Here is a 25,414-nt window from a genome sequence, read left to right on the forward strand (position 1 = left end):
TGATGTGTGAACATATGAAGTCTTTATCATTGCCAGAAATAAGTTCCGTTCTGTTCCCGTAAATTACGGCAGCTCTGTTGCACAAGGACTTAGACCGGAAAGGCCCAAAAGTATGCGTGAGCTTTAAGCGGCACGTGAATGTCAGGAACACAGGAATATTCATATTATTTCACAACTAACTAAAGACGTCTAACTACACTGTAAAAAAATCAGTAGAAATTGCAGCTGGGTTGCCGGTAATTTACCGTAGATTTAAATTTATGTTATTTACTGGCAAGAGTTTGTTCAAAGTTAAATGAACATTAAACATTTACAAGTCTTTGTCTTTACAGAGTAAAACTAAAAAACAGCATCAAGCAAAACATTCTAGAAAACAAAATCTGAAGCAAAAGCTGAAAAAGGTTGAGGATGATTTCTGGTTCCCAGAATGCTTTGCATGAGGCTGTTATTGTTTAGTTTTATTCTGTAAAGATAAAGACTTGTTAATATTTAAAATTTATTTAACTTTGAACAAACTCTTGCCAGTAAATAACATAAATTAAAATCTACGGTAAATTACTGGCAACCCAGCTGCAACAACATTGTCATTTTTACTGAATTTTTTTACAGTGTACGGTTAGATCAAACTATGTGCTTGATCCTAAGATCTTTAAAGTATGAAACATTTTTGTTTAAGAATCACAGTGAGTGTCCACTTAGTAACTTTGGTTACAAAAACACTCCAACCTTTATCAGGGTTCCCACACCTTAGTTAACTTCAAATTTAAGGACCTTTCAAGGACTTTCCAGGTCCAAAACCCTCAAATTCAAGGACTCAATGTGAGGACACATTTCAAGTGAGAGCAAGGTTACATCGTGTTACCTTTTAAGATACATTGTTACAGTTTCCTTTCGAGGGAACTCGTGCTGCGTCACTGAGGTGACACTTTGGGGACACCTCCAGGGGTAAGTGCATCTGAATGTATATATCAAATTCAACCAATGATGAGGCTCAACGACAAAGAAAGGGTGACGCGGGAACCAGGAAGTATATCGCTATCTGAAATACTGCCAAAGACGGCGCTACAGGGACGCAAGAAGTATGGCAAGGGAGACACAGCGTCTTGTTGCCTTCTCAGAGAACAACAGTTACATATGTAACCAGAGACGTTTTCATGTGTCAAACACAACTATGCAAAAAAGCATTTTGGTATGAATCAACATGCGCATACAGAAGATATAAGCATTTAAAGCATGTGTGCTTAAAAAATCTAGAGTTTTTATGATATTATCCTACACTTTTTTTCCAGAAAACTTTTTGCATAAAATAGATTTCAGCACTTTCAATGACTTGTATCTATGTATGTATATTTTCAAAAACATCCCAGGGCCTTGAATTTTTTTTCCCAGATACACAAACTTTCAAGGATTTCAAGGACCCGTGGGAACCCTGCTTTATATCAAACCAATTTCATTCATTATCATTAAAGACTTACAACGTAATGATTATAAACAACAATATATTTTAACTTTTTTGCAACTTATTCAAGGTTTAAACATCATCATTAAAACAATTAATTCCCATGTGAAAAAACAAATGAACATCCAATTGCTGTTCTTAAGAAAAGCAGTCAACTGTAAAAGTGCTTCTTCACCCAAGTTATGCACTTTAGATAGCTGACAGACAGACAGGTTCAGATAAGGTCTTAGTGTGATATTGGACAGATTCCTTTCTGATTCCCGATTCCTCTCTTGGTTAAGACTAGTCATGGTTGAAAATCTTGTTAAAGATCAGGTGGTTACTCACTGATCCAGATCTGATTGAGGGCACTGAACAAGATATCACTGCTCGCTGATCTTTACGGTATCACCTATATATGGCTGACACGGGACTGTTAGATGTTCCTGCTGAACTTACACTTAGTGAAAGTGTCCTTTTAATTATTACAAGCGGACGATGGCTAATACCTGACTAGTAATTCTAGGTCAACAAAGCAATTTTCTGAAAAAAACAAGTTATGAACAGCACCATCATCACGTTTGCAAGCAATCATTAATGCACACACGACACTAAATATTAATTTAAACAGAATGGATAGAAACAAGATGGTTAATAAACACCCCAAGTAGTGTCAAAACTTTTTAAATTGTGCCAACTCAGGTTGTTTCCAAATATCTCAAAGTTTAAAATAAAGTTGAGCAACATATTAAACAAGGTAACGGGTAATCTATTCACATAAATATCACAGTCCAAACTTTTCTGTAATTTCATCGAAGACCTTTAACCCCAGCTCAAAAACCATGTTTTAGGCTCGGTGAACCAACAGGAAGTGAAGCTCAGCAGATTAGAGAAAGTAACCTGTCCCCCTCCATTGAGACCCTTTTGGTTATTTCCTCCAAAACACATGCTGAACAAAGCTGGATTACAGGAACCCATTCCTGGCTTACATTTCTGAGGAGATCAATCAAGCCTACAGCCACAAACATAAGCCGGATGCAAACATAGCAGTATGAATTCCTAAAGAAACATATTGCATAAAGCATTTGCCAAATGCATAAATGTAAATATAACTATCCTAATTCAAGCCTATAATAATTTAACTCAATAAACTTAAACTTTAAAATAGTCTGGTGATAAATTTCAGTACTGTATAGGTTACTGATACCCTGCTATGTTCTCCCATAAGCAAAACTGGTCGTGTGAGCAGCAGATGCTGAGTAATTAGTTGCTTGATTCACATAAGAAGCTTACATACTAAGTGTTGGCCAAAAAGAAAGCAGATTACAATCTGAATGAGACGCTCTAGAAACACAACAATTTTTTGAAGCAGAAGACAAATTGTCAATGAATTTGAGGCAAAAACTTGCATCTTAATTTCTACATCCCCTCTCTAAGCAGACTGTTTAACAAATAAATCTCCAAATGTGATGAATTTGCTTAGTACCAGTAGCCTGAGGTCTAGAGATTGCCTTTAAGTCACATGCTCGTCTCTGTTACCTAGCAACGGCAAAGCCCAGTCAAAAGTTCTCGGGGAGACCTCAAATCTGTCTGAGAGGGAAGCTTTGTGCGTCACATTTCAAATGTTACAAAGTAACACCGAACGTTCAAAACTACACGTATCAGTGTTACGTATGAGATCGATGATCATCGGCACGCGTTTCGCGTCAATATTTCTTTCAATATTTTTTTTTTTTAAAGAGTAGACGGACTATAATCATGTTCATTATTTATTAGCTTTAAATCATGTTAATAATGAATTGTTTATTTGAATTAATTCCCACTTTCTTCAATTCCCAGAATCGTTTAATTCTAAGCTAGCCTACATAAATAACAAAGCCGCAAGTGTACCGTTATACACTTGCGGTTTAGGGAGGAATAAACCAATCGACTTTACACAAACATCTTATTTTAGGCTACATCTTCCGTTTGCAAAGCGTATGTTGCGCTTGTGTAGATTTCTCTGAAGTTAACAATTGTGATATTTTATAGAATCTTGCATGTTATTTGTTAGTAAAGGTCTCTCTTTAACATATAAAATAAAAAAAACGTACCTTGACAATCGCAATGGAGAGCACATAAAGTTATAATGAGAAGTAGTTGTAGGTGCATTGTGACGCACGGTCCCGGCTTGCGGCCGGGCAGATGAAGCTCTTGGGACTAAGATGCAGTGAAGTGGCTCTTACTCACTTGTCCCAGGCTGATGAAAAAGGGCGTGCACTAAAAGCTTAGACATGACTCTACCCCCTCAGATCCGACCCACAAATCCTTAACTGGCTCCCAAACCTGTTGAGCTCAAAGCCTACATGATTGCACAACTCACAATATATAAACATTAACAAAATGCATGTTAATATTATTATCAAGTTTATTTATTTACGGGGACAACTTCTTGCTGCTTAACATGAACTGGTGTGTTAAAATCTGTTGACGGGTTGGTCAATGATATCTGTTTTTGTTTTAGATATTTTGTGTTTTTCTATAAGTACATTTTAGTCAAATTAATAATTTTACTGCTGATTTAAGCAAATCAATTTTATTTTAATTCATTAGAATAAACTATTTCACTTTATTTGTTCTTCTTCTAAACTACAGACTGAATTTATAACGATTTAATGGCAATAATGAAAGTTTTGTATAGCAGTTGCTAAAAATCCACAACGTGACACATTATTTAAATTAATTACAATATAACACAAACCCCACACTGCTTCTCCAGCAGAGAGCAAGTTCAAGTTTTCAATAGGCCTATACATCTGAATAAAGGTCAATCTATTGTAGACGAAAGTCAAATAATGCCTGGCTCACACTACAGGATTTTTTAAATCCTGGCAGATTATGAAATCTGGTTGCAGCACACACATAAGGAGAATCTTGTCAGATATTCTTCTCTCAAATCTTAAACATGCTCACACTACAGGAATTTAAAATCCTAGTGCATCACACACTAAAGGATATTATAAGGATTATCTTGCCAGAGCAAGCACTTCACTTCACCTCAGGAGAAGAGAATATAAAGGAATGAAGATTATGATACATTTATTATGATTTCTTTTTAAATATTTACAAAGTAGCAGCTTTCATTTTGAAACCTAGGCGATTTCTCCTCCTCAGTTCTTGTTTATGACAATGATCATGATATGTTTTAAGGATGTGTTATGCAGGCAGTGTTTGAATGCATACTGTAGATGTGTGCACAATCTAGCACCAACTCAGGTCTAATCCTTATGCAAGATTTATTTAAATTTAAACATCTATTTAAAAACATATTTTAAATATAATTTAGCCTATATATCAATATATCAAATTTTTTTTTTTTGCACATTTAGGAGTTACTATTAAGTGATGTAAGCTATTTATATCAATGCTCTGTTTTCCTGTTTCTTCCTAACAGGAATATTATTGTAGGTTTATAAGCATTGCTGCTAAATGCTTATGCTTGGTTAAACTCTATTTTGCACTGTTGTTTGCATTATTTAATTCCACTGTATATATACTGCTCTGCAGTGATATTATTTTTAGCTATATACTATGTAAATTCTATTTTTCTTGTTTATTCTTCTGAGGCTACTGGTCTTTGAGAGCTTCTAAACAAATTTCATTATAGTTTTATTATGACAGTAAAGTTTCTATTTTATTCTAATCTATTCTATCTTGCAGTGTAGTGTCTAGTGTTAAATTCAGTATTTACATTACCAATGGTTCTGGACAAATATGTAATTTAATGTGAAACGTTGTAAGTCTGGATATGAGGCGCATCAGATTCACAAGTGTGCGGTGTTTCAGCAATCAGTTTCTGTGCGTTTGTGGAGCACGTCACAAAAACTGAAAATCGTCATATCAATTTAAATTCGTTTTGTTAATATGCTAATTATTTAAGTGCAACATATTTCGTGTATGCCTATTTATTTTATTAAATTTCCTCTATACACAGAATAGCTGCAGGTGCGTGCTGTGACTGACCATCATCATGTTCTGTTGTTTTTAAGATATTTTAGATAATGTTTATAAAAGAGTGAACAACGTGAATCAAGCTAGGAATTCATTTCGATATTTTAAATCGCCTGTCTGCCCCAACGAGCTGCAGTTGTGGCGGAATGAAAGTAGAATGAAACATTAACTTCCACAAACTATTTCTCCGGCTGCGCTGTCTACCCGTACTGCAGCTTGTTTCGCGGTCCCGAAAGCTGTCAATCATCTCCGTCTCTCATTGATTATTGTGAAAGTACTGACGTAATTATGCGGATTTAAAATCCTAAATATCAAACATGTTTGATAAGATCGGGGCGGCCCCGATTTGCTTGAGAGCATATCGCAAGGTGTAAGTTTAGACTTTTAAACGTCTCACATTACAGGATAATCTGGGCCGAATTTCGGAGCCGATCAAGGTCCATTGCCCGATTTTCCCTCGGATTCTCGGGAGGGGAAAATCGGGGTAAATTCGGCCCGATTATCCTGTGGTGTGAGCCAGGCATAAGGCCGATCACGGATTTTAACGCGTTACTCAAGGTCAGTGGGTTTCAATTGAGAGGCACTCATTCACAGTCACAGATTTCATGCTTTGCTAATAAGTGATTCTTTTGCGTCAAAGCTGAACAAGCAAAATATATATATAGCCTAAAAGTCGTTTATGTTCAAAAAATAAATTTTAGTTAATTATGTTTGTTTGCAATTTGCTTTTCAACGAGTTGTAGTTGCGCCTTTAGTGTTTGCGGTAGTAGAACTGCGCTGTAATGTAATAGGTCAGTGCTGCCATCTAGTGGTAATACAAGGAGTACCACCTTCTCACAGACAGTAGCCTGAGAAAAACACAACAAATACACATCAGGCTCGATGCATCGATGTATTTCACGTCTTATGCGATTTTAAAACAAGTCTTAAATTGTGATTTTAGAACAACGAGTGCAAAACATCTGAAATATACGCGAATGATCGCAACTGAATTCACTGTTGCTATGGGCAACCGCCGAAACTTTGTATAGCTGCAAGCCGTTGGATCACTGCGGCTCATTGCGGTAGAGACGCCTTTGTGAACAAAACGTAAATTTTCGTCAACAATAGCATTTGGAGATTTTTACAACATGACACCTCCTCAGAAAAATCCTATAGACCTTAAAACGATGATCAAAGACACTAAACAGGTAGGTTGGAGAGTATTATATTTATTATTAAACTGTTAACGCATATGTCAGTAACTGTTTGATGTTTACTGATCTTTGTTTGCATGTCATGTTTTATTAACACAGCTGTCACAGAGGTTTAATTTTATATTTGTAATGAGGTCGTGGTTCAAAACGCATCATGCGCAGGCAATAACAAAGCAACTGGTGGTGCAGCTCATTGTAATGAGCATTAATGCATCTCTGAGAAAAGGATGCTGATGGTTCCTAGATCTAGATTGAAGTTGAGAGGCGATCGTGCCTTTTCAATCATCGGGCCAAAACTGTGGAATAGTCTCCTAGTGTCCCTCCGACTAGTTCCATCAGAAGATGAGTTTAAATCGAAGTTAAAAACGTACCTTTTATCCAAGGCTTATGATTGTCCTTTGTAAAATGGATCTCTTATTTGCAGTGGTTTATACATCCTCGATAGTGCATTTGTGGTTGAAACTTTTTATTTTTCATTTTGTGTGACTTTTTAGTATGGCTGTACAGCACAGTGGTCAACTACTGTTGTTTTTATTGCTTTATAAATAAATTTTGATTTGATTTGATTTTGATTTGACTCTTTGCAAAGCTTGAGGTAGAATATCTTTAAATTCATCAAGTTATGTCTATTATTTGTTTTATTTAGATTTTTACTTCATTTTAATTTGACCTACTTTCAGTTGTGAGCTTAAAAACCAATGAAGGGAAGATAGTTGCACGTTTAACTCATGAATATTTATAGTCATTAGCCTATAGTCTGTGGTTTTGTATAGACAGATACTTATCTTCACTAAAGGCTAACTTTTAAATTAATTAAATTAAAAATAAAAGAAAGAAGAACAAGTTACGAACAATAAAGATAGGCCTATTCCAATAGCCTACTGTAGTTAATTAATTGTATAAAACCACGTGACAATCCTTCTCGACTTTATTATAAAAAAGTCGCAAGTAACTTTCAGGTGCGATTTAGTTTCACAATTTGAAGGAAATCTTAAAATATGTCGAATGACAGATGTAGGCTAATAAATGTCCTGAAATATCCTACACTTCACCTGTTACAGTACAGCACTGTCTAATGTAAACCTTAAGCAAATGAGGCCACGAGCCGCTTCGAGGCGCTCTCGGCCTGTCAATCAAATTTGACTTATGGGAAGCAGGAACTTGGCGTCAGTTATTTTGCTATCGTTGATTTTGCTAAAAAGTATACAGAATCCGTCTAAAACCTGACAAATACGTTTACTGTCTACGTTTACTTTGTTTTCCCATGTGTGACGTTGGTGTGTTCGACTTCATGTGACGCTGTAAAAACCGACAGGCGGATGAGATCACAGTACCGCGAGAATAGGCTTGAAGCTTAAAATTATGGTATTTTGAAGAATATTATCGTACACAAGTAAAATGTGCACAGTAGGCCTACAGGTATGTATTATTGACAGCCTGCAAATTACCCTAGTAGATAAACAACTAGGCGTACCTTAGTGGGAGCGTCCAAACAACTGACTGGAAGTGTGAGAGAGAGTCATTCTCTACCCTGATTGGCAGAGAAGACATAATGTGAGATGAGATGGAAGGCATGCGTAACACGCATTCACATTTTTCAAATTTTCTTATAATTTATTTTTATTTTTATTGAAGAACATCATTGAATACAAAAATGACAAGGTCACAATATAGGCACCGTATACATTACATAAAATGTAAAAATTGTATATCAAATTGTGACTGCACTTCAGTGTTAGCCTACACTGCAAAAAATGATTTTCTAGAAAAAAATTCTTTTGTCTTGTTTTTAGTAAAAATATCTAAAAATTCTTAAATTAAGATGCTTTTTCTTGATGAGCAAGACGACCCAAGGCACTTAATTTTTTTTTTTTTTGTCTACAAGAAAAAGCATCTTAATTTAAGAATTTTTAGATATTTTACTGAAAACAAGACAAAAATACTTTGTTTTCTTGAAAATAATTTTTGCATTGTAGCTTGTGACAGCTAGCCCTTGTCTGTCAGTTTTTGATTACTAGTCTTTGCCAGCCAGCGCCTTGTTAAAAATGCTGTCTTTTACTGATGTGTTTTACATTTCCAGTGAAATGGACTGATATGATGAAAACATCTTTAACCTGAACCAAACTTGACTTTAAGAAGATCGGGATATCTGTCTTTCACATTGAGTTTCCATTGACCTTTTGGTTATGCATAAGAAGCCTTATAAACTTAAATATGATCAGAAGGTCAAAGGCAAATGTTCAATGCCTGTTCTCAGTATTTTTTATTTTGTTTTCGGGGTTTTTAGGATATGGAAGATGTCCACCAAGCCCTGGAAAAACTCAGAAGCCTTTCACATGATGAACAGACCGAAGCAGAAGTTTTGCGATCCAGAATCGACGAGCAGTCAACTTTGATCTGCATTCTGAAACAGAGAGCGGATGAGATGCTTCTGCGCTGTCAGGCTCTAGATAAGATCAACACAGAGCTGGAGAACCTGAGAACCAACGTGCAGAAAGAACTGGAGAACGAGAGGAAGAAATCTGAAATGCTGGAGCAGAGGTTCATGGATCTGGCCGCCAACCACCGAGAACTGATCAACTTTAAGGATGAATACAAAAGCCAAAATGCAAAGCTGGTGCAAGAAAACGAAAGACTCAGGAATGAAAACGAAAAGCTTTTTAGCAAAGAGCTGCAAGACAAAGAGGAGACCATCCTTAAACTCACCCAAGAGCTTAAAGACTTAGCAGAACAGCACAAGAGATTAGAAACAGAATATCAGTAAGAAACATTTCTCTATCGACTGCAGCTCTGGTTATTTTATTATTACTATTTTGCCTTAATCTTTATGATCTCAACAGGGAGAAAACAACAGGTTTTCAGGCTAAACTGAAGGAATTGATCAGTCTCCACCAGATCAAAGAAGCTTCTCTGAAGAATGAACTAAATGACACACAAAAGCAACTCAAAAGTGCTGTAGAAATGTGTGCAGGTATTTAATGCATTACAAATACCAGATAATATAAACCATTAACTATAGTTTTCACAATTATAATGATTATTATAGCGATAATAAGACTCAGACTCTGACCTTGAATCTCTATGTAGAAGTAGCTGCGTACATGGTACATATTTTTGTTTGTACAATGATACAGAAGTCACTATTAAACACTACTACACACATTTCTTTCCGACAGAGCTGGATCTCCAACTCAGACAAAGTCAGGAAAAAGAAGCAATGAGAGAAACAGAGACTCAAGTGATACTAGAAAAACTTCTGGAGGAAAAGGATGAGCTTATTGATCTCTCAATGCAACGAGGGAAAATTATACAGGCAAGTTCAAAACAGAGATATTTCTGTACAATTCTGCAATAAAACATACTCAGATTTAATATACTGTATAAAATCAATTCTTTTTGGATCAAGAGTTTTATGATTTAACTGTAATGATGTTACAGGACAAACAAGCTGAAATAGAGGAGTTGGAGAGGAAGAGGCTAGAAGCTGAAAATGCCAGATCGGAGGCAGAGCGCAGGTACAGTATCTAAAACCATATTTAAATACATTTCAAAATGCAATAAAGAATCAAGGTTGCATCCGAAATCGCATACTGTGACAGTATGTACTAAAGTAGATGAAGTACCTACTCATCGACTATTAAAACAGTAGGTACTACTGTATATAGTATAAATATGGATAGTATGATTGAATTCCGACATATACACTCTTAAAATGGCTGGGTTATTTTGTCCCATAATGGGTAAATATTGGACAGAACACACCGCTGGGTTAAAATTGACCCAATGCTGGGTTGTTTTATCCCAACTGGTGGGTTATTATTACCCCATGGTTGCATAACAACAATCCAACATTGGGTCATTTTTGATCCAGCATGGGGTAAATTTGAACCCAGCATGTGTTTTGTCCAATATTTACCCATTATGGGTCAAAAATAACCCAGCCATTTTTAGAGTTAAATAAATTTATTTGGCCAAAACTAAATATATTTTAAATACATTTTGTAAAAAGCTTAATTAAACCTTAATTAAATATATTTTTGAATTTCAAAATATATTTAGTTTCAACCTTATACAATATATCAACAACATTATATTTAAAATGTATTTCAAGGGCAAGTACAACCCATATGGCAAAAAATTTATTCTTGGCCAAAATTTATTTTAAATATATGCTAAATATAAGTTCCTTTTATAAAGTATATTTTTGAAGTTATATTTTTTTATTTAAACCTTTTCAATGTTTTGTTTTGTAACTTTAAAAGTTTTTCTTCCAATAAGACATGAATATATTTCCTTGGTTTAAAATATGGAGGATTAAATATATATTTTAAATGCTTTAAAATTTTATGTTTAAAAAATATATTTCAAAAATTCCCAAAAAATATATTAGTGAAAAAAATATATATATTTATATTCCAAAATATATTTTAGCAAATGTGTTTATTTGACATTTTTTTTAGATATTTTGAAATATATTTCCAAAATATATATTTTTGCCATATGGGTACATCCAGCCATGTTGAAACATCACATGACATAAGTCATCATATCAAGAAGTTAGTTGTTAACTGGAATGAGGTTAAACTAGCGCAATTCAAACCTTCACATTCAAATCCTCCAGGAGATCATGGAATAGCAAAGTGTCTATCGAATGAACACTTTGGGATCTTGCCGAAAGTAGTTAGTCATCTGGGTACATATGGCCTACTGTTTTCCAAATGATATGAATTCAAACATACTACTCGCGTCACCTGCAGCTTTTCACCTACTATATAGTATGGATGCAGACGGTTTCGGAGGCAGCCTTAGTTTCATAAAATTGTTCATGTGTATGATAGGCTGTTTACACTTGGCATTAACATGCGTTTTCGTCGATCGGATCACAAGTGGACGACGTTAATGCCAGGTGTAAACGGTGTTCAAAACATTTTTGAACGCGTCCACTTTCGACCACTTTCAATCACATCCATTCCAGAGGTAGTCGAAACCACTTTCGATCGGATCGCTTTGGAGTTGCGGAATGCAAATGTGGTTGAATGTGTTCGAACAGCCACACGCGACCGCCTTCTCTCCGCCCATTTATCTAATTTGAGGTATTAAACACAAGTTTTACGTCTTTTTTTGAATTCTGGCGTAAACATATGGTGAACAGCGCTATTTTTAGCCTTTCATTGATAAAACTACTGCGGGTGTTCTCCGTAGTTTCGTTTTGAAAGCGTAAAAGTTGCGCGATCCTATTTCATCAATTGCGCTGAAAATTCAGAGAAAGCTCCAACATATAAACGTACAAAACACTGTGCAGCATGTATACTTGCTAAACAAGCAGCGAACTACGACATAATATTAGTTTGCGTCCATATAAACTCATAATTACTCCCGCTCGGGTTTGAATGACAGCAGAGAGACTCGGCCACCGTCTCACGGACCGTCCCCTCACAGTATTCAGGACAGAAGCGGTCGAAAGTGGACAAAAGAGACGGATTTAAATACCAGGTGTAAACGTAATGTGTCTCTCTCGTCCACTTGTGATCCGACTGATGAAAACACATCTTAATACCAAGTGTAAACAGCCCCTGAGTAACAACCAAACTGTAAGTCATTTACATGTAACTAGCTTCAGTCTTATGGCTTTAAAATGATAGTTATAGGAGTAAAGCACACTCGAAGCACTGTAACAAAACTTTTATGGTGCTTTTTGTCTATATAACCTTTTAACTCTTTCCCTGCCATTGACGAGTTAACTCGTCAATTAAGAGAAAACGCTTCAATGACGAGTATTTCCGGCTTTCCGCAATACCGCTACTATCCACCAGGTGGTACTCTTCCAGTTTTGGGGATTGCTCTGAATCTGATCTCTATCAAAAGTCCTTCACAAAAAATGGAATTATCTCAGCTTTCTGCTCAAAAATTGTTTTTTTTTTAAAGAAACCTACCCATTTTTGAGAAGTAAAAAGAGAACTAATGAAGAACTTTTTTGTTCAACATTTTCTCGATAGCATTAAACATTTGTGAAAATCATGAAAAAATGCTGGTGCTGGCTGGCAACTTTTTTTTAAAACGCTGGCAGGGAAAGAGTTAAACACCTTTATTTTTAAGAGTATAAGATAATCAGAAAGGATGTCTGTCTCTCTGTCACTTTAGTTTCCATTGACCGTCAGGTTGTGCAGTCATTATTTAGTTTGTATTTTTAACACTTTTTTTAGGTTCGAAAAGGAAGCAGCGACCGTAAACAGCGACTTAAAAGTGCAAGAACTACAGAACGCTTTAGAGAGGGCAGAAGTTACGTGCAGTGAGCTGAAGAAGGTTTGGTAATTTTATGTGGGATCTAAAATACCCTGTATGTCTATTGGACAAATCTCAATAGCATCTTAATGTCTTACATCAAATTTTTAGGAGTTTGAGGCATATAAAAAATACAGCAGTGAACTTCTTGACAAGGAAAAGGAGTTAAACAGCAAACTGCGTCACATGGCCCTCTGAACCCACCATTCCTGTCATTTCACGTGTTTGTCTGCAGTCATTAAAGTCATTAAAGAGGGCCTGAGATGCTCCTCAACCCATGATCACACATACATACACATACAGACGAGCAGGATGAGGTGAGAGTTTTCTTAAACGTCTTCCTTCAGTAGGGGGCAGTGCAACTTTAGCAATTCTTTTGTAGCCAAAACGTTTTTCGGCGCATAGAGTTTCTTAAATGTTCAAATGTGTAGCTAAACTGAGTCTTCGAAATTTAAAAATGTGCATTTATGTATTTCACTGTGCTTTGGTGATCTGTATATGCAATAAATTAGACTGTTGTGTATGTAGATAAAACCAGATTCAACTGTGATATTAAAAGCTCTCGAGCCATATAGCACTTTTTAGGATTATAATTATGACTTTGGTTTCAATTTCTACACCAGCACTTTAACAAATAGATCCATTATTGCTTTTGTTAACCCTCTTTCATACAAACAGTAGAGCTAAACTTCACATGTCTTGCATTTTTACAAATGAACAAGCTTAGGCATACAGTAAAATGTAGCAGTATTTTCATAAAGTTTGACATTTTGACATGCCGTTTGTAAATTGTAGTTCTGGAGTTTTAGCATCGCTAGTAATTTTTGTGTCATTCTTGAACTAATATGTGGACTGATAGTTAGCGTAATTGTATAGTGGTCATCTGGTCCACATGTGCATATATGTTTTATTGAAATGAACATCTGTATAGAGTTACAGATGTTCATCCCTCCAGCACATGCATGTTACTTTCCATCCATTTTTACACATTTCATCTATTCGCGATTTATCATATTAAGTGTTTTATTCATTAATATTTTTAACCTGAGATCATCTCTGTGTTGTTAGGTTAGGTATGTCCTTATATCATCTGTTGGCTATGTTTGAGATGGTGGTTAAAATGCTAAAATTCTTTGAGTTCTCGTGAGCGCATGTTGAAGTAGCTTGCATCATCATTTCAAGCATCATATCAAGTTGAGGCAAGTTTGCATCCATACCGTAACTGACCAGTGCACCTGCCCTTTAATTGCGTTTGACCTCTGATTGCTGACTGGTCAATGGTTCCTAACCCCATTGCCATGACAATCTTTCCTTCAGAAGTGCTATGAATATGGGAATTGCCTTATATGGGAATCTGTGAGATGGCTTTGAATGAAATTTTGCTTTTGTGACCTGTTTTCGTTTTTCTATGTTAGGCATGGGCCGGTTACCGATTTCAAGGTATACCGAGGTTTTAAACAGATTGCAAAACCACTAAAATGTTCTGCGATCCCGTCTCCAAGGTATGAGCTGTGTTTATACAAAATTCATTAACTCATTAAGTCATGTGATTGATTTGATGTTTACATTTAATATACATTACAAAAATATTAGATTTTTTTGAACGCATATTTTAATTTAAAGGCTTTATATTTACCTGGCATTTGAAAAAAACACAGTTTAGTGTTGCAATGGCAATACCGCAACACCGTGAAACCGTGGTATTTTTGCTAAATGTTATCATACCGCCAGAATCTTATACCGGGCCATGCCTAATTGTAATCATCTTTTAACATAACTCATTTATAGAGGACTTGACTGTTAAGATCATTTATTATAGAAGATCGTGTTAAGCATTTGTAGCATAAATGTAAAGCATTTTGAGCATAAATAAAATAAAAATATTTACCCTTAACAAAGTTGAGATCAAGACCTTTTTTTTTAAATCAGAACTTTTGCTAAATTGCAAAGCAACAATATTGACTGCATGTAGGGAATCACAATCTATCCTTATAGCTAAATTAACCAGAAACTTGTTAAAAGTCCCACTGTGTGGAAAATCGGGGTTTCATTGCTGTTTATTTGTCTATGTGGTGTTTTATATATAAGACATGTGAAAATGCATTAATTAAACATCATTTCTGAGTATTTTCTCCGTAAAATTGGAGACTGATTCCCGATGTATAAAATAGTCTTGGTTTCCAACGTCACAAATATGTAAACAATCATATCAACAGTTAAATGCGTGGAAAGTTGTTAACAGTTATGTGTTTAAAAATGCAGAATGTAGCATCTATTTACATTTATATCTATGATTTGAGGTGGTACGAAAGCGTGGAGGTGTGGACTAATTTGCATATTCATAGATTCACATATAATAAATTAGACAAGGGTGTAGAGGTACAATCAAGCTGTTTTAAAACATGAAGCAATTCTTGTAAACCTTTTATTATTATTTTCAAAGATGAGTTTTAAATGATACAATTCTTAACTATTGTGGGACTTTAAACATTTAAAAAAACAAAACATTGATAGGACACCTAAAACTAAAATGATCCATAGAGCAGATTCTTTACGTTGAATGGGTAGGACTGAATAAAAATAAGCAGACATATTTTGAATGGGTGCGCAAATCTAGCAGTCACATGCCACTATGGAAAGTCTAATAACACATTGCACACATACAGAAACACATAATCATACGACTGACACTTATAATCATGCTTAAATTGGAAATGTGATGGTATTGGACCTCCTCTTAAACTTGGAAAAACTCCCACTATAATGGCTTCTCATGCACAGCTGTACTTTCCCCCAGACTCTCTGCTAACCAATTACTGCTTTTCACCCCTGGTTGTTAAAAGTAAAGAAACACCGCTGTGACATTTAACCAATCCGACCTTCATTCCGGTCAAAGCTGGAATTTCAAACAATGGAAAAGCATTGCAGTTCTTAAGTGCAGGTACAAGCCTTCACACGAATTTGTCTCCGAAGAGAAATCCATTAAAATGTCTTCACATATATCTTTACACTTTAATCCGTTTAATCCAAGTGTCAGTTTAGACTAAACTAAATCTAGAATTATATAATCTTTGTCTGCAATACAAAATATGTCATGCATGCCCCAATGAAAGTTTTATTTGTTTAGAGGTTGTTCCTTTGTTTAATTAAACTCTTGGTGATATTTTAAGTATCATCGTATCAAAATTTTGTTGCAATATGAGACATTGCAGAGATCTCTTTCAGAAGACATTATGAGAATCATTGGGATCTTGAAAGAAACATATAAGAAGCTTGTTTAAATGAATCTCATTGATGTGTAAGAAAAACATTGAGATTTAAAAGACACCTTTCTTTCTCATTAATTCACTTTTCTGTGCTACAATCTTAAAGAGATAGTTCACCCCAAAATAAAAATGATGTCATAATTTACTCACCCTTAAGTTGTTACAAACATATATATATATTTGTTTTGCTGAACACAAAGGAAGATATTTGTAATCAAGCAAGAAACAGGAGCACCATTGACCTCCATAGTCGAAAAGAAAAATACTATGAAAGTCAGTGATGCTCAAAAATGTTTTGGTTACAAACATTGTCTTCCTTTGTGTTCGGCAGAACAAACTTGTAACAACTTGAAGGTGAGTAAATCCGACCCAGTCTCACAAAATTACGTACCTGGCACACGTAATTTTTTTATTCTTTTTCGTGATCGTATCACGAATTTCTGTTTACGTGTCATTGTCACGTATTGGTTACTCAACTGCTTTTTCCTTTTTTCAAACCTATTTCGCTTCGGTTTAGGGTTAGATTTGGTGTTTGCGTTAGGATGTCACTTAAAAGGGACAATAAGTAGGATTTACGAACTTATTCAAACGAATAGTGCTCTCTAGCGCCTCGCCCTTCCAAATGCGTGTTGATTAATAAAACACTTTAAGTGTTGGTTTATACATTTGTTTCAGATTTTTTTATATTTTCTAAATTTTAAACCATTGTCGCCTGGCATTAGGGTTAGAGTTTGGTTTGGGTAAGGACGTCATTTTATGTAAATCTAACCCTAAACCGAAGCGACAATGGTAAGGAAATAGGAAAAAGCAGTTAAGTAACCAATACGGGACAAAGACACGTAAACAGAAATTCGTGATACAATCACAAAAAACGCAGAAATTCGTGATATGATCATAAAAAAAAAAAACGTGGAAATTCATGACAGTATCGTGAAAAAGAATTAAAAAATAACGTGACTGGGCTGAGTAAATTATGACAAAAAATTTTGGGTGAACTATGTCTTTAAGGTCCCAAAAATGAATTTTGTTAGACTGTTCAGTGAAGAACCTTCAACACCCTCCATACTTTTCTGTTTCACCAAAGATTCTTTGTAGTTAAAAATGGTTTTAGACTATAAAAACATACAAAGGAAATGATTATTTTAAGAATCTTTGACTTAAAAGGTTTCTTGGAGAACCAAAGATGCTCTTATATGCAAATCTGCAAAGAACTTTAAAACTTTCATAAAAGTGTATAATCACAAAATCCTCATGCTTTAGCTCATACAAGGTATTAAGAGAGTAAAAGAGATAATTTCACTTTGCTGTCACTGAGACAAAGCATTCCAGTGTCAGATCTATGACAGTTTATAGCCTGCAGGGTTCGAAAACAGAATTCCCTGTCACCGATAGACCAGCTGAAAGATGGAGCCGTGACTTCTTTCACAGCGTTCCCTGCACATGCAAACACTTGTTTCACATCTGAACCGAGGGTCACAGGTCACATACAATCACACCAGAGCAAGTTAACCAGAGCTTACGGCAAAAATGCCTCTGAAAGTGATCAAATTGGCCCAGATTTATATATGTGAAATGCCTTTGTAGTGAATTCCTTTGCTTTTCTGCACTCTCAGAAATAAAGTAAAAAGTGGGGTGGTATCTTTTCAAAAAGTACACTTTTGTATCTAAAAGGTGCATATTATATACCTTAAAGACACACATTGGTACTTTAGAGGTACAAAAATGGTACATATTAGGACCTTTTAAGGTACACTGTCAGAAATAAAGGTACAAAACTGTACATTTTCTGTCACTGGGGCTGTACCCTAAGTTTCTGTTTGGTACCCTTACATGAATAAAAAACAGAATACAATTTTGGGTAGATTACCATACCTTTAGGACCTACGTTGTTGGAAAAAAGCCCAAATATGTACCCTAGCTATCAGTGGGGCAGCACCCTTTAAGAAGGTAATTGTATGGACCATTAGGTACAGATATGTAAACATTTAGTACCAATATGTACCTTTTAAATACTTTAATGTATTTTTGAGGTCCTAATAATCTCTCTTTGGTCCCAGTATGTACCTCTGAAGTACTTAAATGAAATCCTTCGGTGCAAAGCTGTACTTTTTGAAAGGGTACAGCCCCAGTGACAGAAAAGGTACAGTTTTGTACCTTTATTTCTGAGAGTGTACCATGCCTCTGACAACTTTTCTACTTGAGTGTATAAATGTCCCTGTGTTTGATATTAAACACGGACATTTCAAAAACAGAATATGGATGTCCTCACCTTGTATTGCCTTTTATTAAAGGAGAATTGTCACATTGATAAATTTTAAAGAAAACTAAATTAGACTAGCAAAAAGCTGTCACTGATGGCCTTGTCAAATGCAGATGAACCTGTTACCGTACGTGCTATATTATTTCTCTTAAAGGATTAGTCCATTTTCTTAAAAAAAATCCAGATAATTTACTCACCACCATGTCATCCAAAATGTTGATGTCTTTCTTTGTTCATTCGAGAAGAAATTATGTTTTTTAAGGAAAACATTCCAGGATTTTTCTCTTTTAAATGACATTTAATGGAACCCAATACTTAACACTTAACTCAACACTTAACAGTTTTTTTCAACGGAGTTTCAAAGGACTTTAAACAATGCCAAACGAGGCATAAGGGTCTTATCTAGCGAAACGAATGTCATTTTTGACAAGAAAAATAAAAATGTGCAGTTTAAACCACAACTTCTCGTCTATCTCCGGTTCTTGTTAAGTGTTGGGGTCCATTGAAGTCCATTAAAATGAGAAAAATCCTGGAATGTTTTCCTCAAAAAACATAGTTTCTTCTCGACTGAACAAAGAAAGACATCAACATTTTGGATGACTTGGTGGTGAGTAAATTATCTGGATTTTTTCTTAAGAAAATAGACTCATCCTTTAATTCTAAAATGCATGGCATCATGGGGTTCATTGCTGCATTAACACGTACATCTATCTTTAAGGTAAAGTTGGAGTATATCTCTGTGGACAACAGTGACTAACACCCTGCTGACTCTACATTGTGGTGGTGTTTTAAACAAGTACAATACCCTGATGACTAGAATAGATCAATCTGACAAAGCTTGTAAAGAAAATGCTATAAGAGGTCAGGCCCTCTGATCACCATGACAACCGATGCAGCATCTCGTGGAATGTCTCTTGTAAAACAAACTCATCCTCATATATCTTACGTCTGCCGTGTGGCATAAAACCCCAAGTCGATTCACTGGCCTCAGTACTTTACTCAAAAATAAAACTTTGTCATTTACACACCTTTATGTCATTCCAAATATGCACCGGTAGATAAGTATTGTAACTTTTGTACTACTCTATTATAGTATAACTAATTGTTAGGTCAAATATACAATGTTTGTGGGATTATTTAACCCAGCAGTTGGATTTGTTCCTTTTTGACCCAATGGTGGGTTGAAAATAACCCTGCATTTTTTAGAGTGTACTGTATGACCATGTATGTGCATATTTTGCATTGGTTATGAAGCTCCTCTTGGGCTTTTTTGTGCACACAAAAGGAGAAATCTTTGGCTAATGGTTTTCAGTACAGTTTTATGATGCATGATCTGTCAAGAGCTCAGTGGTATAGGATTAACAGTGCAGAAGTTTGTGGGTTTGATCCCAGGGAACACACATAGGCTACTTACAATATTGTAAAGCACATTTACCCTAAAAAGGGCAGGACCATAAAGAGAGAGAGATATCTGTGTTATTGAGACTAATATGATAATACAATCTGCTCTTTTATTTTAAATCATGACTTTTTTAATTTTGATTTAAATGTTTGTATCCCCCAGGATACATTGAACCATTTGGGTGTATAAAGTCATTAAAAACTGAATTCTTGATAAATAAGAGTAACTGTGGGTTCACATCAGCCGCATTTGAGGCATCAAATTCACATTTACCACATCTAGCTTGCCGCTTGAACATTTTGAGTTTACTCGCTACACTCGCAAAGCGTGTGAAATTCTAGTCATCGAAACATTCACGCGGAAATTTGCGTCATGGGAGGAGCTTCTGCGACTCTGCTCTCTTCCTGTAATAACGTCACTACTAGAGCAAGCTCCTGATTGGTTAATGCGGCAAGTTTTTCCGCCAAAGTTCAATTTTTTCAACTCACGCGTTTGCCGCGGCAACGCTCAATCCGTGCCGAACTACACGCGCTAATGAGGTGGAATAGCGTCTACTACGCCGCGCTTAACACCTCATTCACGCCACGAGACCTCCAGACTCACGTCAACACGTCTTCACATTGACTTAACATTGAAATCACTCGCGCTTGACGCCTCTATACCGCAGGTGGTGTGAACGCAGCATAAGACTGACAGCAGCACAAGTTACCCCGCTACACTGCAAAAAAAAAATTAAATAAGTATTTTTGTCTTGTTTTTTAGTATAAATGTCTAAAAAAATTTTACAAATGAAAAATTAACTTAATTCCAGTTTTTACTTAACTTAATAAACTCGATTTAAGTTTATTTTTCTTACCCCACTGACAGATATTTTTACTTGTTTTAAGCTAAAATTTCATAATTTATTTCAGAAAACAAGACTTTGAATCTTATCAAGTAAATGTATCTCAATTTAAGAATTTTTATATATATTTACTGAAAAACAAGACAAAAGTACTAATAATTTTTTTTGCAGTGTACAAGAAGCCATGTTGTTTATAAGGGCTGCCTGTCAGCTAAACAAAGAAAGTATACACAAAGTTACCTGACCTAAGTATTCACAACAAACACCTTTTTAACTTGATACCACGAAATGAGCCTCACACTTCCTCTGTCTCTCCTCATAACCTCTCAAATGTTTGTGTCCCCCATGCAGGATCTGTCACCTCTTTTAGGGTAAAGTCCCTTTAAAAAAGCGTCGGCCAAATGCATAAATGTAAAGATACAGAACGTCATATCGGACATTTGAAATATGTGGTGTCGATTTTAGAAAAATGTTGTTTAAATAAATTTATTTAAAGTTGAATTAAATTTAAGGTTTCCCATGCAAAGTTATTGTATGACTTAGAAGACTTTAAATATATTTTGTAAGGGTGCATAACGATTAATCTATAGCAGAATAAAAGTTTTTGTTTGCATTATATATGTATATAAATATGCACACATGCATGTATAATTTTAAGAAAAAAATATTTATTTATATATATTTATATATAATATAAATTAGACATAATATATACACATGTAAACATTTCTTAAATATATACATGCATGTGTGTGCATTTACCTATACAAAGTTATTATACACAGTTCACTAACATATGATGTAAACAAAAACTTTTATTCTGCTATAGATTAATCGCGATTAATTGTTATGCATCCATAATATTTTGGTATAGTTATTTCTACCTCTAAGAGATGTTTTTGGTCCTTTTTAGAGATGTCATCACTTTGTATTGTTATTACATGTTAAAAAACATGCCTAAACAGTTTGTTAGATGCATAAAAGTTTGTGTTCCTTAGAAACACAATTAATTACAACAACCTTAAGGGTTTTGGGGGGTGAATTATACTGTACATGTATGTGAGAGGAGTATTTATAGTATTGCAGCACATTGCAGTTCATTCTCTATACAGTCTGGGGGGGGGAAAGCAATGCTAAATTATTTGGTGGTCCCTCCTCCGATTTAAAAAAAATGTGGGAGGGGAAGTTCCAGACACAGCCTGAGGACCTCGTCTACTTCTGTTCACTCAGATGAAACCTCACTCACTTTAAATTCATCTTCACTCCCTCATCGCATTCTCTCTCACACACACTGACACGCTTTACCTGCGTAAAACATAACCTGAGGAACACACCTGGATAGGTAGCTTGTGACCTAAGGCTTTGCTGGCAACGGTAAGTTACTCATATTTTAATAAAATATATACTTTAATTCTTTGTAATAGAAAAAAACAATGACATTTAAATTTTATGTTGTTTAAGGAGTGCCAGCCATGTCTCCCACATTGAGCTGGTCCCTGTTGTGTTTGGGTTTCCTGGGCGTCTGGGCTCAAGAATTTTACGAAGAAAGAACCGGACCGACCCGAGTGAAGACGAGGGGACCAACTGCAACCCTTCTGCAGAAACATGATGGTCAAGGTGTGACAGCATGCATTGTGTCGTGTAAATTATTCTACACTATTAGAAAACCATCAGCAAATTTTATGTTCTCGGGTAATGAGATCTAGTTTCATGCTTTGAAACATGCAATGTCACGTTTAGACATACTAGACATACTATACCATCATAACTCAAGATCATGTAGGAGGAGGATACCTGTATGTCTGAATGTGATTTTTGAACCCTCAGGTGTTTGTCTTCACAGTTCTTCTAATATGAGCATGATTTATCTATATTGACATAAGACCATTTCTTGTCATCTGAAACATGTTGAAAGAAAGATTGTTGTGGTAAGAAAGGAGACCAAAATGATCAGAGAAATATAAGACAGTATTTACTGTTCTCTCGCAAAGTTAATGCTTTTGGGTGATTCTCACGAAATCCAGTGTCCAGCATCAGAATGTAAAAAAAAAGGATTTTTAGAGGATTTAAAACATATTTCCTATTAAATTATTTGAATTTTTTAGATTATCATTATTAAAAATTATCATTACCACAACATGATATTACATTAAATTTATGCATTTACAAATTCATGTTTCGGTAATGAGAGCTAAAAAGTTGTCTAGGTACAATGACAAACAAAATTTCAACTTTTATCTGGAGAGACAAAATAAAAACTGCTTACCTGGTAGCCATCTTGAGTGTCACAGTCAATTTTGTCCCTTCCAAATTTTTTTTAAAATGTTAGTTCCTTGAGGGCTTAAACAATGATTGAAAATTGTTGTGGAGGATGAGAAAATTGGTCTTGGACACATTTGTATTCATTTACCAATGATCACCAAATACCACATGTTTCTTTACTGTAAATGTTTATAGTATAACATGCACTGAAGCTTTTTATTTTTTAGCTTTTTTAATTATAAATTTTCCATGTCAAAGAACCCAAATCCAGTCATGGACATGTTGCGGTAATGAAAATTTCCCCCTTAAATGTGGAAAAACAACTAAATGGATTCGTATGATGTCATTTGAAATCATGTGCAAAATAGTACGTGAAGAGATGTTTGTAACTGCATGCTTCTTTTTTTGATAGCATTTACTTTTTTATCAAAATGTTTCATGACACCTCATAAGTCTATTTTGGCGAGAATCACCATTTTGGATCTAAAGTATCAGACACCATTAAATCAAAAAAAATTGTTTTATGGCTTATGGTCTATTAGCCTGTTAGCTTTAACACTATCAATGTGCTAATCTACTTAAAGTTATTGCAAAAAAACTTCATATATAAAAATATATAGATTGCCTTTCAAAGATCTTTCCTTTTGGAAAAAGCAGACAAAAATACTGCTAACGTTTGCACTTAATGGCATTTTTTTTTTGCACAATAAATAGCTATAAATTCTCTCAAATGACAATGTACCCTCCTCTTACTTCTGTCTGCTTCTGGCTATCAATCACAAAGAGCATATCATGCTTCATAGCTATGACAAAACTTATGGCTCTTGGCCATTTTTTTTCTTTTTTAAAGGAGACACGCCTTTTGATATTATGTCTCTCAGTTTTAAAATGTGTCAACACATAACAGATAAAACGTTCACTTCAACAGGCTTTTTCTATTTCTCTCTATTTCTTTATTGTCAGCCATCTTAGATGAGGACTGCGGACTGGAGTTGGCCTTTCTCTTGGACAGCTCTGAGACTGCCAAAGACAACCACCAGCAGGAAAAACAGTTTGCTATGGACATTACAGAAGGTCTACAAAGCATTCGCTTAAATACCGGTCGCAAACTCAGTTGGAGAGCGGCTCTGCTTCAGTACAGCAGTCATGTCATCATCGAGCAGACCCTTAAGCAATGGCGAGGCACTGAGAATTTCAAGCACAGCATCGCGCCCATGGCCTACATCGGTCACGGGACCTACACCACCTACGCCATCACCAACATGACCAAGATATTCCTGGAAGAATCCACCCCAGACAGCATTAAGATTGCCTTGCTGCTGACAGACGGCACCTTTCATCCCAGGAACCCTGACATCTTCTCAGCTATGGCTGATGCAAAGAATCAGGGTGTGAAGGTCTTTACTATTGGCATCACTCGTTCTGCTAATGACCCGGGCAGCATTGCAAACCTGAGACTGCTGGCCAGTACGCCTTCAGCCAAATTCCTTTATAATCTGCAGGATATAAATGTCATGGAGAAAGTCATTACTCAGATTGTAAGTATCAATCACTTAATTGTAAATCTCAAAACATTCTTGTCATATGTGCAACGTGATGAAGGTTTTGATGAAGTAATTTGAGTGTCTGCCCATTTGAACATATAGGCAAATAAAAACATAATCCAGTGATACGGAGTGCCGCAGGAATGAGGTATTTTTGTAGGCCAACCCGGAAGTAAGCGAGATACTGGTTCTGTTGCCAGATTTAATGAAATAAAATGAGTAAACTATTTAAAAAAATTTGAATTCTTGTTTTTTAACCAAAATTTGTGTTAAAATAATAGATAATTGTAAGTAATTTGAGTAAATATAAATAAACACAATATTGACTAAATTCGACTTAATTTTATAATTTGTATAATCCACTTAAATTTGTAAAAAGGATATTTATTTTTCCCATAGACTTTTGGATTATCGCAAAAAATAAGCTCTGTGTTTAACGAAATTTAATCTTACGCATTTTGTCCAACTAGATATTCTTCACAAATGAATACAAATTTTATGAATTTCAAAGTGCACTGAAAAATAACAGTAGTAGAATTTAATTAATTTTAATTTTTTATTTTTTTAAATGAATTTCACACATAAATCTACTTAACTAACTTATGTAAAATTACACTGTAGAAATATGTGATATCTACTTTAAAAGAACTTTGACTCTTTCCTCACCATTGACCAGTTATCTCATCAAATTAAGAGAAAACATTTCTCTGCCAATTATGCTTTCCTGATGAGTTTTTACCATAGACTGTAAAAAAAGATGGACGACACGACTTCGCCTCCCTCCAATGTAACGAATTGAAGCCAAAAATGTCCATGGTCGTGCCATGTTACGTAAAACGTCAGTTTGGAGCCAAGGCATGCGCAGAAGGAATCGTCCATGGAGCCAGAGGCAGAGCCGCGGTTTCATACTTCCGACCAAAGACTCGCGCG

General features: G+C 35.3%; 3 protein-coding genes across 4 annotated transcripts in view; 2 read left to right on the forward strand and 1 right to left on the reverse strand.

The window, feature by feature from the left end:
• lrp2a (low density lipoprotein receptor-related protein 2a) overlaps positions 1 to 3,657 on the reverse strand; it is a 109,916-nt gene extending 106,259 nt beyond the window's left edge. Inside the window, exon 1 of the mRNA XM_065252314.2 lies at positions 3,532 to 3,657. Coding sequence (XP_065108386.1) covers positions 3,532 to 3,589 — 58 coding nt within the window. The 5' untranslated portion in view covers positions 3,590 to 3,657. The remainder of the gene's footprint in view (positions 1 to 3,531) is intronic.
• Positions 3,658 to 6,278: 2,621 nt separating this feature from the next.
• On the forward strand, positions 6,279 to 15,469 carry LOC135733566 (coiled-coil domain-containing protein 89). The gene is made up of 7 exons (XM_065252312.2): positions 6,279 to 6,618; positions 8,912 to 9,384; positions 9,465 to 9,595; positions 9,801 to 9,937; positions 10,063 to 10,139; positions 12,828 to 12,927; positions 13,018 to 15,469. The coding sequence occupies exons 1-7, from the start codon at positions 6,559 to 6,561 to the stop codon at positions 13,102 to 13,104; spliced, it is 1,065 nt and encodes a 354-aa protein (XP_065108384.1). The 5' UTR covers positions 6,279 to 6,558; the 3' UTR covers positions 13,105 to 15,469.
• Positions 15,470 to 19,886: 4,417 nt separating this feature from the next.
• The window catches only part of col28a2a (collagen, type XXVIII, alpha 2a), a 33,034-nt gene continuing 27,506 nt past the window's right edge, over positions 19,887 to 25,414 (forward strand). Inside the window, exons 1-3 of one of the 2 annotated variants that reach the window (XM_073811961.1) lie at positions 19,887 to 22,052; positions 22,140 to 22,295; positions 23,913 to 24,478. In XM_073811961.1, coding sequence (XP_073668062.1) covers positions 22,151 to 22,295; positions 23,913 to 24,478 — 711 coding nt within the window. In that variant the 5' untranslated portion in view covers positions 19,887 to 22,052; positions 22,140 to 22,150. Of the gene's footprint in view, positions 22,053 to 22,139; positions 22,296 to 23,903; positions 24,479 to 25,414 lie in introns of both variants that reach the window. The other variant, XM_065252311.2, reaches the window with a different exon arrangement.

The sequence above is a fragment of the Paramisgurnus dabryanus genome, chromosome 15 (genome assembly GCF_030506205.2).
Source record: "Paramisgurnus dabryanus chromosome 15, PD_genome_1.1, whole genome shotgun sequence".
Taxonomy (NCBI): Eukaryota; Metazoa; Chordata; class Actinopteri; order Cypriniformes; family Cobitidae; genus Paramisgurnus; species Paramisgurnus dabryanus.

Coding starts and splice junctions, on each gene's coding strand:
- LOC135733566 (XM_065252312.2), top strand. CDS start 6,559: ATGACACCTCCTCAGAAAAATCCTATAGACCTTAAAACGATGATCAAA. Junction 6,619..8,911: donor TGATCAAAGACACTAAACAG/GTAGGTTGGAGA, acceptor CGGGGTTTTTAG/GATATGGAAGATGTCCACCA. Junction 9,385..9,464: donor AGATTAGAAACAGAATATCA/GTAAGAAACATT, acceptor TGATCTCAACAG/GGAGAAAACAACAGGTTTTC.